We start from the raw sequence: 13824 nt of genomic DNA on the forward strand, positions 1-13824 counted from the left end.
AAACCACATCAAGAATACAATTATTATTATTTTCTTATTAAATAAAACTGACACAATTCATCTCCCATAATGCATTGCTTTTTGACCACCACCAGCATCCTGCTGAGTTTTTTTTCACCAATGCAAGTAAACACCCCCAGATGCCCTTTTAGGAAAGGAAGCACCCCATCATCTTAATTTATTCATTTCAACAAGGTAAGAAATATGCCAATAGTTCTTTTACAACTATTAACTATAGACGGGGTCCTCTGCAACGTGTTTGCTATAACGCATGTTATTACGGGTAAATAGCGAGCTAACTCCAGCGAGCTAACGTTAGCTATCTAAATTCTGGTTGTCAACGCAGTTGCTGCCTAGTATATGCTATGGTTATGCTGCGTCTTTGTTATATACACTATTTACAAAGGCCAGGGTGCAAGTATCTATGGCTACTTAGTCACTAAACAGCTGCCATCTGTGCACTTACCTGCATTAAAGAACGGTGAGGGGTTGCTAGCTACTAGCTATCTCCCGAGTGCTGTAGGAGGGCAGCTCCTATTATTCAAAATTATTTTCTCGAAATGTTACCTTATCATCCAATGGGAACTTCAGTTATGTATACTGAATTAGTCGTCTCAATAAATAATCATCAAAAGTCATTATGATTCTTTGTTTAGACATAATTGGTTTAATAGGATTTTTGTAGTAGCTAATGCAGTTTTATACAGACAATGTGCTTTCGTTTGTAATGTTTGTCTAGTGAATAAACTCAATAATTTTGTTTAATCATCTTTGTGATTATATTTGTGTTATAGTTATGGAGCTATCATCTGAAGACCCTCTTCCTATGGCTTTGGATCTCTCAAAGAGATGTGAGAAGAGTCATCGGAACCCCAGGACCACAGAGGTTCTGGAACTTGTGAAGAAGCCGGGCTGGCACAGCATCAGTGACGACCATCATGTGTCCATGCCCTGCATGCAGATCCTCTCTGAGAAAACCCTAGCGGACACAGGTGTCAGACTGTCATACGGGAACAGGTCTTGTGTTCACTCCCCCCTGTTACATAATGGTTTGGACAGAAGCCTACGGGACTCAGGGTTGTATGAGCTAAACCCTACAGAGAGCCCCAATGTGGAGAGCCCCATTTCTGACAGCATGGATGGAGACGGAAGTCAGAGTGATTCGGATTCTGTCATTTTGCTTGTTTCCAGTTCTAAGGAAGCGCCTCAGAACTATATCAACAGGGGGTCTTTTAGTCCTTTAGTGAAGCCTTTATCCCCTGGTGCTGTTTCTCTGGATGAAGCTAAAGATTGTTTTCTACTGCCACAGACAATGAGCTCCCCCAGTCCAGACAATACATACTCGGAGGATTCTTCTGAAAGTATGGCGGAGATGTCAGTGAACACAAAACCTGTTCTTAGCCTTGCAGAATTAGCTGCTGTGTATGGGAAATCTGTCAGATCCACTGTGGATATGTCAAGTGATGATAGTGATGTAATCGAAGTTCCTATCACCAATGAAAATAAAAAGAATCCCAGTTTTCGGGTTGGGTGTCAGAATGAGAAAAGGCTGACAGGTGAACCAAGTAACACTGGAAGGAAAAGCTTTTCTCCAGAGCCTGGAAGACTAAGGCCTATAGTCACTGCTCAGAAACCCATCAGTAATGTAATTTGCCATAATTCAATAATCCATACCAAAAACACTAGTACAAAATTACAAAAGGATCATTCTGGTGACACAGTGGACTCAAAAGAGAAATCATCTAGTTCAGAAGACGAGTCTTGGTTACAGCCAACTGTCCATCTGTACAGATGTGTCGTAGATTCTGACGACTCTGATGTGGACCATCGGACAGTTAGACTGGACCCATCTCAGAGCTTAAGTTCCTCAAGAAGGCCACTGAGACGATCGTCACTTGCCACAGAGTCAAGCCCCAAGTCTTCATACATGAAAGAGGTCCAACAGGAGCCGACAACACATTCTTCAGTAAGTACCCAGGCGTCCAGAACCCAGCAGGAAACCCACACGAGAAGTCCAGCCAAGGAGCCTGTGGCCTTTGGTAGCAAAGCAGCAGCAAGCAAAACAAGAAACGCCAAAAAACAAAGGAAGAAGAAACACAAAAAGGCCGGCTCCTCTCTGTTCTCACCACAAGAGCCGGAAATCAAGCTGAAATATGCAAGCTACAAAAATGACAAAAGGGACAGTAAATCAGAGAACTTCAGCCCTTTTGTACACATGGAGCAGAGGGAGTACTCGGCTTGTACGGTAGTCAACTATCAACAGGAGGTGAAGGATGTGAGGCAGAACAAAGGACAGCAAAAGCAGCCAACAGGCTCCGTGTTTTTGTCTGGTGTCGTTCCTAAGACATCCTGTTATGGACTAGGTCGCCTTAGCTCGCGGAGTAAGTGTCAGCCTCTTATGGTGTGCTGCCTGTGTGGCGGCTCCGCTAATGCTATCGGCCTAGGGGATCTTCATGGGCCTTACTATCCTAATGGACCTGCTGTGGAGGAACAGGTCCAGAAGGAAGACCAAAAGGCCAGTGAATTATCGGTAGATTCATGTGGGCAAGTAGATAAGAATGGGTTACGTGGACCATGCAATGGGCCTAGGACTGAAGCAGTCGATGAGGGCTGCTGCATCGTTGTCAGTGATTGTGAAAGCTCCCCGTTGCCTTCAGCCAAAAAGCTCAGGACAAACTGCGTTGTGGACAGCCACAGTCTACCGTTGGTGCCCCACAACACCAGTGAACGCTGGATCCACGAGGACTGTGGCATATGGTCCACGGGTGTTTTCTTAGTTAAAGGAAAGCTCTACGGCTTGGAGGAGGCTGTTAGGCTCGCTCAAGAAACAGTGAGTCAAATTCAACTCCACCTCAGCTGGGTATTTTAAGTGCAGCATAGATGAGGGCATAGGGTTTATGGTAACGGAGTGATACTGAGACTTAAATTGTATAGTTTTATGATTAAATAGATTTTCAGTGTGCTAATGTTAATATAGCATTGTCAGCTGGTTTATTATACCAATGAGGCATCTCAGGGTTTTGTGGTATATGAACAATATACCATGGCTAAGGGCGTATTTACAAGACATTTCTTTTAATACAATATAACCGAAAAGTCAGTAACATGTAGATACACATTTCTATTCACATTTGCTACTGAGAACACATCAGGCCGACAGATCTTGGCAATAGGCACAATTAATGCATAATAAATATTCAAACTCTTGTTTGTCAGGATTAAAACATTTGAAAAATCAGCAGTGGGAAATTAGCATGATTTCTCCAAACATCAGTGAGCTAGCTTTGAAGTGAAAGAGAATGGGGATACTGCTACCCAGTTGCCACACACATACAGTTTAGTATGTTCCAACAAAAACTAGCTAGGTACTGTTGCTAATTTAGTAACTACGCAGCTAATAATAATTTTCATAATGCAGCTGACTCCTGACACAAAAAAAGTTTCTTATCTTTTTCCACTTGTCCCCTTTAACCCTAATTTCCTGGTATCCAATTCTCTATTATTGCCTTGCCTTGTCACACTGCTCGCTGAACCAGGCAGTGTTAAGCAGGAATACATTTCCTTGAGGGTAACACATTGCCCAGCTTTACAACCTTGATTGAGTTTGTAGACGGCCTTACTAGGAAGAGTTGCTTGAGTCTGATGTGACAAGACAGCCCTATGTGACTTCCACTTGTCCACAGCAGGTAGCACAGTGGCGCCCAATGCTGGCCCCCCCGGGCATTGGCGGTATGCTGCGACCAGGATTTGAAAACCTATCCTCAATGATGCAGCTGCACTATGTGACTTAGCCCACTTATCCACGTGGGGGGTTCTTGTATCAATAGCATCTGATACAAAGGGGGTGTGGCAGATTTCTTTAACTCTACTCAATAGTCCCCAATAACACTCCGGTCCAAACTCAGAGTAGATTCCTCTAAAGGAACATGGCTTGGATTACGGTTAAGGGTTAATATTTGTGTGAAGTAGTGAACTCACTACTTCACACTTGCCCCGCCCCCCGACGAATAGTCATTATTCTAAGTTATATTATTACAAATTGTCAGTTGTTTGAGATGAGACAAGGCCATGATTGGGTTTGATAAATACACATGAGTATCCGCAAAGAATATATTCTATCATGGTGGGGTGGACACTTTCCCACCAGCCAACAAACTAATTGACACCAAAGCACTCAGATAATTTATCGGTTTACAACTAACGGAGAAGAGGAGATTCAGGATTGACGGTTGATTAATGAGAAAACTCCATTGACTTACTCCTTCCCTGTTTCCTTGTCCTCTCCAGGTATGTTCCACATGCCACGCTGCCGGTGCCACGATGGGATGCATCCAGAAAGGCTGCCCCAATAAGTACCACTACACCTGTGCCCTTCAGTCGGGTGAGGAGGCTTCTTGCTGTGTGTGGCGGGAACCGTTCTGCTCTGCCTATGTGCAATGATTTAGGTTCTGTCTGTCTTTGCAGGCTGTGTGCTTAATGAGGAAAACTTCTCCATGAGGTGTCCCAAGCACAAGGTAGATGTACCCATTTATCTGTCCTCTCCTTGTATTCCTAGCTCATCTTCATATCACGAATGCCAGGGTGTGTTTTAAGGAAGTGCTCCCTGTTGTTACATCATAATTTTTTATTACCAAGCAGTGTGTCTGAATATGACTCCCGTATGTCGCGTTAACACAGCTGCTCTTCACATCTGAAATGCCGGTTTTACTCCTTATTGTTTAAAGTCCCCATGCAGTTTCTGAAATTTTATTTTAATGAAAATAAATGTGAAGATAGGATGGTCTACAGCCAGATCCCATTACCCAGAAGAACAGTCAATACTTTTTCTGGTACTGGATATTGCAGTCTGGTCTTGTTATAGTTTTCAGCTCATGGCAATTTAGTACTTTCACTATAAAAATGTGAAGGCTAAAGATGTGCAAAAACAATTTTGAAAAACTATTTATTTGCCAGTTATTGTAAAGAATCATATTTTAAAAAACCACCAAGAACAGCAGTAAGGAGAAATAAGGAAATGTAATAATTCTTACAAAAGGCAACCTAAAAAAAATAATATATATATATATATATATATATATATATAGCCGAAGTATATCGCTGTACGTACATTTAAGTGTAGACAACATCCCTATGCTTTAATAGTTGGAGGCAGACTGGGGATGCATTTTGCTCTGCGTTTCTGAAACACATGGCATGATCCATCAGATCAGTGGGGAAAGCTTAGTTTCTCGACTGTAAGTCAAATCCACACGCACAAGTAGCCCCCAGTTTGGTAGTGCTACTCTGAACGATATGTAAATGCACTACTCAGCAATGCATTAGAGAAGATTTGACTTCCAACCCTTAACTAGAATGTGCTGATGGACTGTAAACCAACGCCAAGTGCACAAGTAGCCCACTGATTTTAGTTAGTGATGGGTCGTTTGGGAACGAACAGTCTCTTTTTGGTGAACGCAGGGAACTTAATGTCATTGGTAAAAGGAACTGTTCTTTTGGCTCCTTAATTCACATATTTTTTAAGATCAAATAATGATTTTTGTCCATAAGGTAAAAACATATTCTCTAAAGATTATATATCCACGTTGATGAATAAATAAAAAGTGGGGAGAGAGCGTCTTTTGGTTCAAAACACTTTTCTCCAGTAGGGTAACATCAGTAAGAAACATATTATTTTTTTTTAAACAGTAGGCACAATAATTATATAATATTTCAGGTGAACAGGGCCAGAAGAGCAAGTTCACCAAAAATACATTTGTTGCCAACAATTTTTTTATCCTCCTTATCGATTTATATCAATTAGTTGGGTTACACTTAATCTGTGTAGTCAAATTTACCGGCTGTAAATGTGCTACATGTATTCATACTATTAGCAAATTATCAAAGTTGACGCTTGCTAAGGTTAAGATTCGAGTTATTTTTTGAAAAAGTATAATTGTAAGGGTTAGGGAAAGGGTTAAGGTTAGCAATAGGGTGAGGTTTAAGGTTAGAGTTAGTGTTAGTAGATAGTTAATTGAAATGTTATTGATGGTCTGCAGCATCTACCGATTGACTATCCAAAAGTGTTACTATTAGTTGTTGCAGCCCTACTAAAGAGGGTTACTTTTTTAATCCATCACAGCGTTTCTGAAATAATATTTTTGGGCCTTTCCAGAAAAAAACGTTTAGAGGTTTGAACATGCCAGACAACAGATGACATGAGAGAAGGAATTGGGACATTATGGAAGGTATGTGGTTTTTCAGTGAATTTGACGTTACATTCATCATGGATCTGGAATAATCAATTTGTTAATAGAATGGAGTTTAGTCATTAGTTCACATCTGTCTGAATGTGTCAGATATCTGTTGTAGTGGTCACCAACCTTTTTGGGTGTGAGAGCTACTTCGGAAAAAACATTTTGCAAGATATTCTTTCATTATTTTGTCTTCAATTTGGCACATATTTTTTCTCTCTCCTACAATGTTTTCCTTGGTCCTCAGTGTACAATAGAAAGTACTGAACTTTGTTTTCTGTGTATATACCAAGTAAAATAAAGGTTAGTATAAAGACTTCTAAGAGGGCCCTAAAATCTGTTCAGATTTATACCAGAATTTTGTTTATTTTATTTTTCCTAATTTAGTAAAGAAAATAAATAATTCAGGTTAAAATTACTCGTCGGGGAAAGAAAATATATTGGATGTTCTGAGTTAATTTCAATGATTAAATCACATCAGAAGACACATTTTGAGTGTGTTTCCTTTAATGGATTAGCTTGTCATTTAATAGTGCATCTAGCTAGTGGAATTTGCCAGTCTTGGACTAATCTGTTGCCTACTGCTACTGACATTTATACAAATAATAGATACAAATGATTTATTTACTCATGAAATGCCTCTGCCAGGTAAGCCATATTTTGAGTTTTGGGGAATGTCTATCTGTCAACCCACAAGACACGGTTATTATAAGTATCTGCAGTAGCTTCAACCACAAATGACAAAATACTGGGTTAGGTTTGGCTTTTTAGGTCAGTAATTGCTAAACTGGTGGGATAATGCCAGTGTTGTGATGATAAGATATTTGCTGGGAGCCTGTGGTGTGTGATACTTGTAAGATTTGTTTATGACAGTTTGCGGTGGAACATGTGATAACTGCATATACCTTCCGAATTGTCTTGTTACTCATGAAGGTCTATAAGCTACTGATAGCGTGTGATTTACCTGTTTGAACTCCTTGTGTTAGAGCTTGTCATTAATTGGCCATTAAGTGTTGCAAACTACAGATTATGTATATATATAATATAAATATGTTTTATTTTTTTCTCCAGAAAAATGTAATATGGGGTCTCCTTGAGCAGTCCTATCACTTTTTATTCAAGGAAAACTGTGTCCAGGTACTCTCTGAGTGTTGAAGGGTAGGTAGCATTTAACATAACCACTTGTTACATTTAGATTTACTATAGTATACACATCAAAAAGTGCCAATGCGAAGTTACACAACACTTATGTATTTTCAAATGATTATAAGTGACCCAGCCAGCTAGATTAACCCCTAAACCCAGACAGAAATATCTTAAAATGTATAAATTAAAACTAAACTAAACTGTATGTCATAATTACTGGTTTCAGTCAAATGTTTTGCCAACTTTGCCAGACTATCCTGCTAGCGAAACCTTTTTCATCAGCACTGCCTGATTCAACCAGTGGCTTTCAAAACATACTGCAACTAACTTGCTTGCTAATTAACATCTACAATATGAGCCACAAGTTAACCAACATTTTGTAACTACCCAATATTACACCATCTAACCAGTTATCAAAAATATTATGTAGTCATCTTAGCCAGCAAGCTAGTCCGCTAGGTTATGTTATCTTTTCCAGTTTGTTAAACTAACAAAACACCACACTTCACCAGAGCCTAACTAGTATAAATAGTATAAACCTGCCCAGAGCAATTTTCCGTCAGAAAGATTAGAAAAGGTTTGACTTACAGATTGACTCTGTGGGCTCATCCAATGTTAAAAGAGTAGAGCTGAGCCAGTCCAAAGTAGATCAATTCCAATGATGCAGTGCTGGCAATGAGCACACAACAAGTTGAACACAACAGCGCAAATTAAAGCTAGTGGGTAACATTAGCCAGCTCAAGCTAGCTAGTGTTCCTCTGCAATGTAGATCATCATCATGATGTTGACAATAATACATTGTTGGTAGATCCAAAACTGTACGCTTTTTGAAAAAGAAAAAACATTATAACTAGTTATGTTACGGAACTAAGTCATGACTACAACAAAGTTACTATGTCTGAAAACATTGTATATTTATTATGGTTAAAACCCATGCTACCTACCCTTTAAGAAACATGCACACCCTCACACTGTGCCTGTCTGTGTGTTGAGAGGGAATGGGAAAAGAAATTGGGGGAAAAGCCATGATCATTACCCTGATCTAGGTCAAAACCTCTGGAGGTTTGAATTCCATTTAGGAATACTAACAGGAAGGTTTAGAGGTGCAGTCAATGTGAAATGTAACTGATATATTGGCACTTCCCTTCTTGCTCAGTGAGATGAGCTGTGCGGAACACGATAGCCTTCCTTGGTGCTTGGAAATCTGGCAGAGCAAGGTGTGAAAAAGCAATGAGTCTGCTTTGCCGGTGTTAAAAGTGATTATACTCAGCGTGCTGCAATGGCCTCCGATTTAACATTTATAGCGTAGCATGTGGAAATTGATTCGATCGGCTCTGCAGTTTTAAAAAAAGAATTCCTCAGCCTTTCCAAGAGATGAGTAAATATGGTGCAGAAAATGTTATTTCACACTCAGGTCTTTTTCAGGGAGTGGTATGAACATGTATTGTGTATCACTTGTGTCTCCTTTACAGGTAAACCATATTTACAGCAGTCTTCAGTCTACAGGTCCTATCCTTCACAAAGACGGGCTGTGGAAGAACTGCTGTTTTGTATTCATATTTTAAAAATTAAATTTTTTTTAAGGTTTACATTGATTCAGTTGTTCTAGTACGAATATTGAATGTGACCCAATGAAGCCAAAATATGTCCCTATTGTTTGTCTGCCTCCAGGTGGCTATAGACCTTTAGGCCAGCAGTCAACAGGGAGGCCAAGGTCCCCAAGGGGTGCTCGGAGAATAGCCAGGGAGCCTCGAGATGACAAGGAAAAATAATGATAGAAATTATTTGACACTATTTTACTATGATTATTTGACACTATTTTACAATAATCCACATAGCACCTAAAATATAGTGGCTTGCAAAAGTATTCAAACCCCGTAACCAATTTTCTCATATTTGTGAATTACAAATGGTTTATTCTGAAATATAATTCTGTTCCTAAACATTAAAGCTACACTTCATAGAATTTGGGTCGTTTTTGCTAGCAATACAGAAGAAATTTGGTGGAATCACCTTTCACTGCAGTAACAGCTTTATGTATTTTGAGGTACTTACAGAAAATTTGACAGTAATTTCATTCACAATGTCCTTATTTGGGCAGTGTCATCAGTGTTAACTGGGAGCTTCCCACAGCATATGGGTGAAATTGAAGCAACATGTTTCAGGTTTTTTTCTAACATTGAAATCATTTCACCTTCAATATTTCATTTTAAGTTTAAGGGTTTTAAAATATGTATCAAACAGAACAAACTGTTCATATATAATTTTTAATTCCGTAATATGAGGGGATTGGTCAGCGGTGTGAATACTTTTGCAAAGGACTGTACATAAATGAACAGCAACATCTATGAATATAAAATCATTCATTTTATAATTTCTTGTTATGAAAAGCGCCAAACTAGGAGTGTCTGCCAGTAAGATCGTTAGCTACCTACCACCTTGCGATTCTCAACCAATCATTTAATGTCTCTGTTCAGGATTGCCTCCTAACATTTTTAAAACATTACATTTTTGTTCATGCATAATAGAATAGATAAGTTGAAGGAATGGACAGCTCTGAAAACTAAAACCTTGAGGATGATATGCATTTTGCCATGTGAGAGATCTTTCCATGCATTGGCCACATTATTTCCAGAAGCCAGCAGCAGTCCTCACATTGTGTGAGCAGCTTTTGTAATTACAGTCTGACAGTCTGTATTTATTTAAGAATAAAAAGCATAAAAATGCACTTTTGTTTTTCTGTTTGTTGAATGTCCACGTTATCACTGTTTGTCCTCAGTTTTATGTTTTATATTTTTATGAAATTGGACTATGATGTTTTTGTTGTTAGTTTTCACGTCCGTGATTGATTTCCTTTTTTGGTACGAACCATGGGGAGACATATTTGAGTTTGATATTTATCCTAAATAACGGTGATTAAAAGTCACTGCCCTAATAATGACTTGTTTTACAAGTTTACTTTGAACTTCACATTTCTGTATGTTGCTATATGGATGTTTTGTATCTCAAAAGATTATACTTTTGGTAAGCATTTATTGTCTATTGAAAAATTGAATGGCTAGAGGGATGGATCTTAACAATGGTTTCTCCAGAAATATTTATTTTCTATTTATGATTTAATGTTATGCATATTTATTTCAGCATTATTCAACTTATTTTATTTCATACAATGAGGTAAACATTCTATTTTTTGCACAAAGTTGGCAAGGTTTGGTGCATTCAGGTGAATTTGAGTTTGCCTTGATATCATTAGCTCCTGAGATTATGATTTTATGCTAAGTTATTACAGGTAATTGAGGAAATGTTTGGATTTTCCAGTCTTATATTTTTATGGAAGATATGGCTAACATATGGAATTCATTATCTGTAACAGCTCTTGCATTTTTTATCAACCATTTGAATAAATGCTGACATTCCTGTGTGGTGGTATGATTGTTTTTATCACAATAGTGCTCTCCATATGTTACATCTGTGTCGCTGAGTCATGTGCAGTGGAAATGTAAGGATTATTTCCAGTTGAGCCAACAGTGTTTACAGTGAATGCAGTCTACTGTACACGCAGATTCAATTCTTGTAAATTCCAATTATGCGTTAATGCTTAACTTCCTGATAAGAATTTTATGTGGGATTCTTTCAAACCCAACATATGCATTTTTATTCAGTTACAGGTTTTACAATATTAATCCTGTGAAAAGTGAGAGGTGGTGAGCAGTAATTGTTTACAAAAGTTCAGTACTTGCGTAAAGCTGGCCTAGAGAGTACTGAAGTAGCAGTAGGCCAGAATTGAGCCCATACTTCTGTGGTGTTTCCCGAACCAGAGGCAGCAGCTTAGTCCAGTAGACCCTAGTCTAAGCCGCTGCTTCTAGACCTCTGTGTCTGGAATGCTTTTAACTGAGTCTCATACTGAGCTGACTCACACAGAATCTTTTCTTTGTATCTCACATTGTTAAATAGAAAATGGAACAGTTTTTTCCCCTACTGAAATATCCTGATATTCCCTTAGACAACTATCTCCATGTGAAGGCTTCAACCAAGCAACTGTCAGAATTTCAAACAGCCTGTAGAACAGCTGTTCTGTTTCCTCATTGAGAATGAGACTATACGTTTTCTTTTATTACAAGGGGTTACACAGGGAAAGCCATAACAGTGTGACTTCTGGTAATTATATATGCCTGTGTTGTGTGTCTGACGATGACAGACGATGAAGAGTTCAACGGCAAGTACCGAACTTGTGTTACATGCTTCATCATACAACATACTATGGGATTTCAGTTAATCACTTATAATGGAATTATTTCTTTTTGTATAATTACTGCGACATTTGGATTACTCCTACAGGACCCTTCTATAAGTAATTCCCCCACACTTACATTACTGTATGGAATCCAAAGAAATAATTTTGTACCAGAACAGAGCACACATCAGTAAGTGTTGTAACTAGGGCAGTTGACTGGGTATGACAATAATCATTTGTACCTAGATTTTTAACACAGCAAAATTGCACTTCATTGGCTCACTATATTGATCTTGGGTGGCCTATGAGAGCGCTCTACCTAGTCTGAAATCTGTCACACTAGTAGAAGTTTATCTAGTAGGGTTTATTAAGGCCCATGTTGTCTCATTGTGTTTATTAAAGCCAATAGTGTCTCAGTGTTTATTAAGGCCCATAGTGTTTCATAGTGTTTAATGAGGCCCATAGTGTCTCATTGTGTTCATTAAGGCCCATACTGTCTCAAAGTGTTTATTAAAGGTCCATAGTGTCTCATGGTGTTTAAATATGCCCATAGTGTTTAAATGTGCCCATAGTGTCTCATTGTGTTTATTAAGGCCCATAGTGTTTAAATAGGCCTATAGTGTCTAATAGGGTTTAAATAGGCCTATAGTGTCTAATAGGGTTTAAATAGGCCCATAGTGTTTCATGGTGTTTAAATTGGCTTGTAGTGTTTAAATAGGCCGATGGTGTCTCATTGTGTTTATTAAGGCCCATAGTGTCTCATAGTGTTTATTAAGGCCCATAGTGTCTCATTGTGTTTATTAAGGCCCACAGTCTTTTATAGTGTTTAGTGAAGCCCATAGTGTCTCATAGTGTTCATTAAGGCCCATAGTGTCTCATAGTGTTTATTTACGCCCATGAGTCTCTCATAGTGTTTATTAAGGCCCATGAGTGTCTCATAGGGTTTATTATGGCCCGTAGTGTCTCGTGTTTATTAAGGCCCATAGTGTCTCATTGTGTTTATTAAGGCCCGTAGTGTTTAATGAGGCCCATAGTGTCTCATAGTGTTTATTGAGGCCCATAGTGGCTCATAGTGTTTACTGAGTCCCATAGTATCTCATAGTGTATATTACGGTCCATATTGTCTCAGAGTGTTTAATGAGGCTCATAGTGTTTCATAGTGTTAATTGATGCCCGTATTGTCTCATTGTGTTCATTAAGGCCCATAGTGTCTCATAGTGTTTATTAAGGCTCATAGTATCTCATTGTGTTCTTTAAGGCCCATAGTGTCTCATGGTGTTTATTGAGGCCTTTAGTGTCTGTGTTTTAAAGTGTTTAAAATACCTTCTGTCTTCAACACATGTTCTTTGTCCTTATATTGTTGTCCTGATCTTGTCCATTTGCACTCATAAGATCTGATCACATCCGATTACCATGCATCATTAGAATGTGGACAACATCAAGACAATGAACACATATTATCATCAGCCGTAAAAAGCTTTCTCTGCATACAGCATCCTTAGTTCTGGACACAGTGTTATCTCAAATCTCAGTACAATCTCTGACAGGCTTATTTGATCACAATCCCTCCCACTATCTCTGCAGCACAGTATGCAATGTCTTTGCAGGTCGATCAGAATCTTCTCATCCGGGATCACAGAAAAAGGATACACAAAACATTAGGCCACAAATATCTCCATTATAACTCTGATCAGTTTGCTCTCAATTAACCCGCTACACAATCAAGGTTGTTACACGCGTAAGACGTATGTATGCTCTACTAGCAGGTGTAGTAGACATCTACACTTAGTCAGTATAGATCCAACCCCATCGTTATGTAAGTGTGCCCACACTATAGTGCCTTGACTTACAGCTCTGTGCTGTGTGTCAGCCGTGGAATCATTTTGACCGCATCTAATCCAGAATCGATAATTTGCCCCTGCTTTTACAGACTGGCTTGTGCTGCTGAAGCCCCAGAAGCAACTTGGATGAATTATCATAAAGCACGGATAAAACACAGAGCTCGTCAGGTTGGCAGTTTCTGATAAGCAAACATTTTGAGACAAGAGGGACTACTGGGCTGGGGTTCAACGACCTTGTATGTCCTTGAAATGATACCGTGCCGTGTTGCAAAAACCCAGTGGTGCTTTCTTCATTAGAAGTTCCAATCAGACACAATCTTAGGCTATACCGAACTGTTCTTCTACTGGCAACTCCTCCTCCTGCCTGTCACAA

At 39.0% G+C, this 13824-nt stretch overlaps 1 protein-coding gene across 5 annotated transcripts; it reads left to right on the forward strand.

Annotated features, from left to right (window-relative positions):
- The first annotated feature begins 83 nt into the window (after positions 1-83).
- Positions 84-10797, forward strand: LOC105022947. Of its 5 annotated transcripts, XR_002197492.3 has the most exons (8): positions 84-195; positions 795-2830; positions 4288-4381; positions 4465-4514; positions 6152-6224; positions 7302-7388; positions 8849-8926; positions 9048-10797. XR_002197492.3 is itself a non-coding variant. In XM_010891731.4 (6 exons), exons 2-5 carry the CDS (start codon positions 797-799, stop codon positions 6191-6193), a joined length of 2220 nt encoding a protein of 739 aa, XP_010890033.2. In that variant the 5' UTR covers positions 84-195; positions 795-796; the 3' UTR covers positions 6194-6224; positions 8849-10797. The 5 variants fall into 5 exon arrangements, 2 of the variants coding, with proteins under 2 accessions (XP_010890033.2, XP_010890036.2); XR_828938.4 differs by having other exon boundaries at positions 8849-10797; XR_002197493.3 differs by lacking the exon at positions 8849-8926.
- Positions 10798-13824: the final 3027 nt, after the last annotated feature.

The sequence above is a fragment of the Esox lucius genome, chromosome 11, assembly GCF_011004845.1.
Source record: "Esox lucius isolate fEsoLuc1 chromosome 11, fEsoLuc1.pri, whole genome shotgun sequence".
Classification (NCBI taxonomy): Eukaryota; Metazoa; Chordata; class Actinopteri; order Esociformes; family Esocidae; genus Esox; species Esox lucius.

Coding starts and splice junctions, on each gene's coding strand:
- LOC105022947 (XM_010891731.4), top strand. CDS start 797: ATGGAGCTATCATCTGAAGACCCTCTTCCTATGGCTTTGGATCTCTCA. Junction 2,831..4,287: donor TTAGGCTCGCTCAAGAAACA/GTGAGTCAAATT, acceptor TGTCCTCTCCAG/GTATGTTCCACATGCCACGC. Junction 4,382..4,464: donor CACCTGTGCCCTTCAGTCGG/GTGAGGAGGCTT, acceptor CTGTCTTTGCAG/GCTGTGTGCTTAATGAGGAA.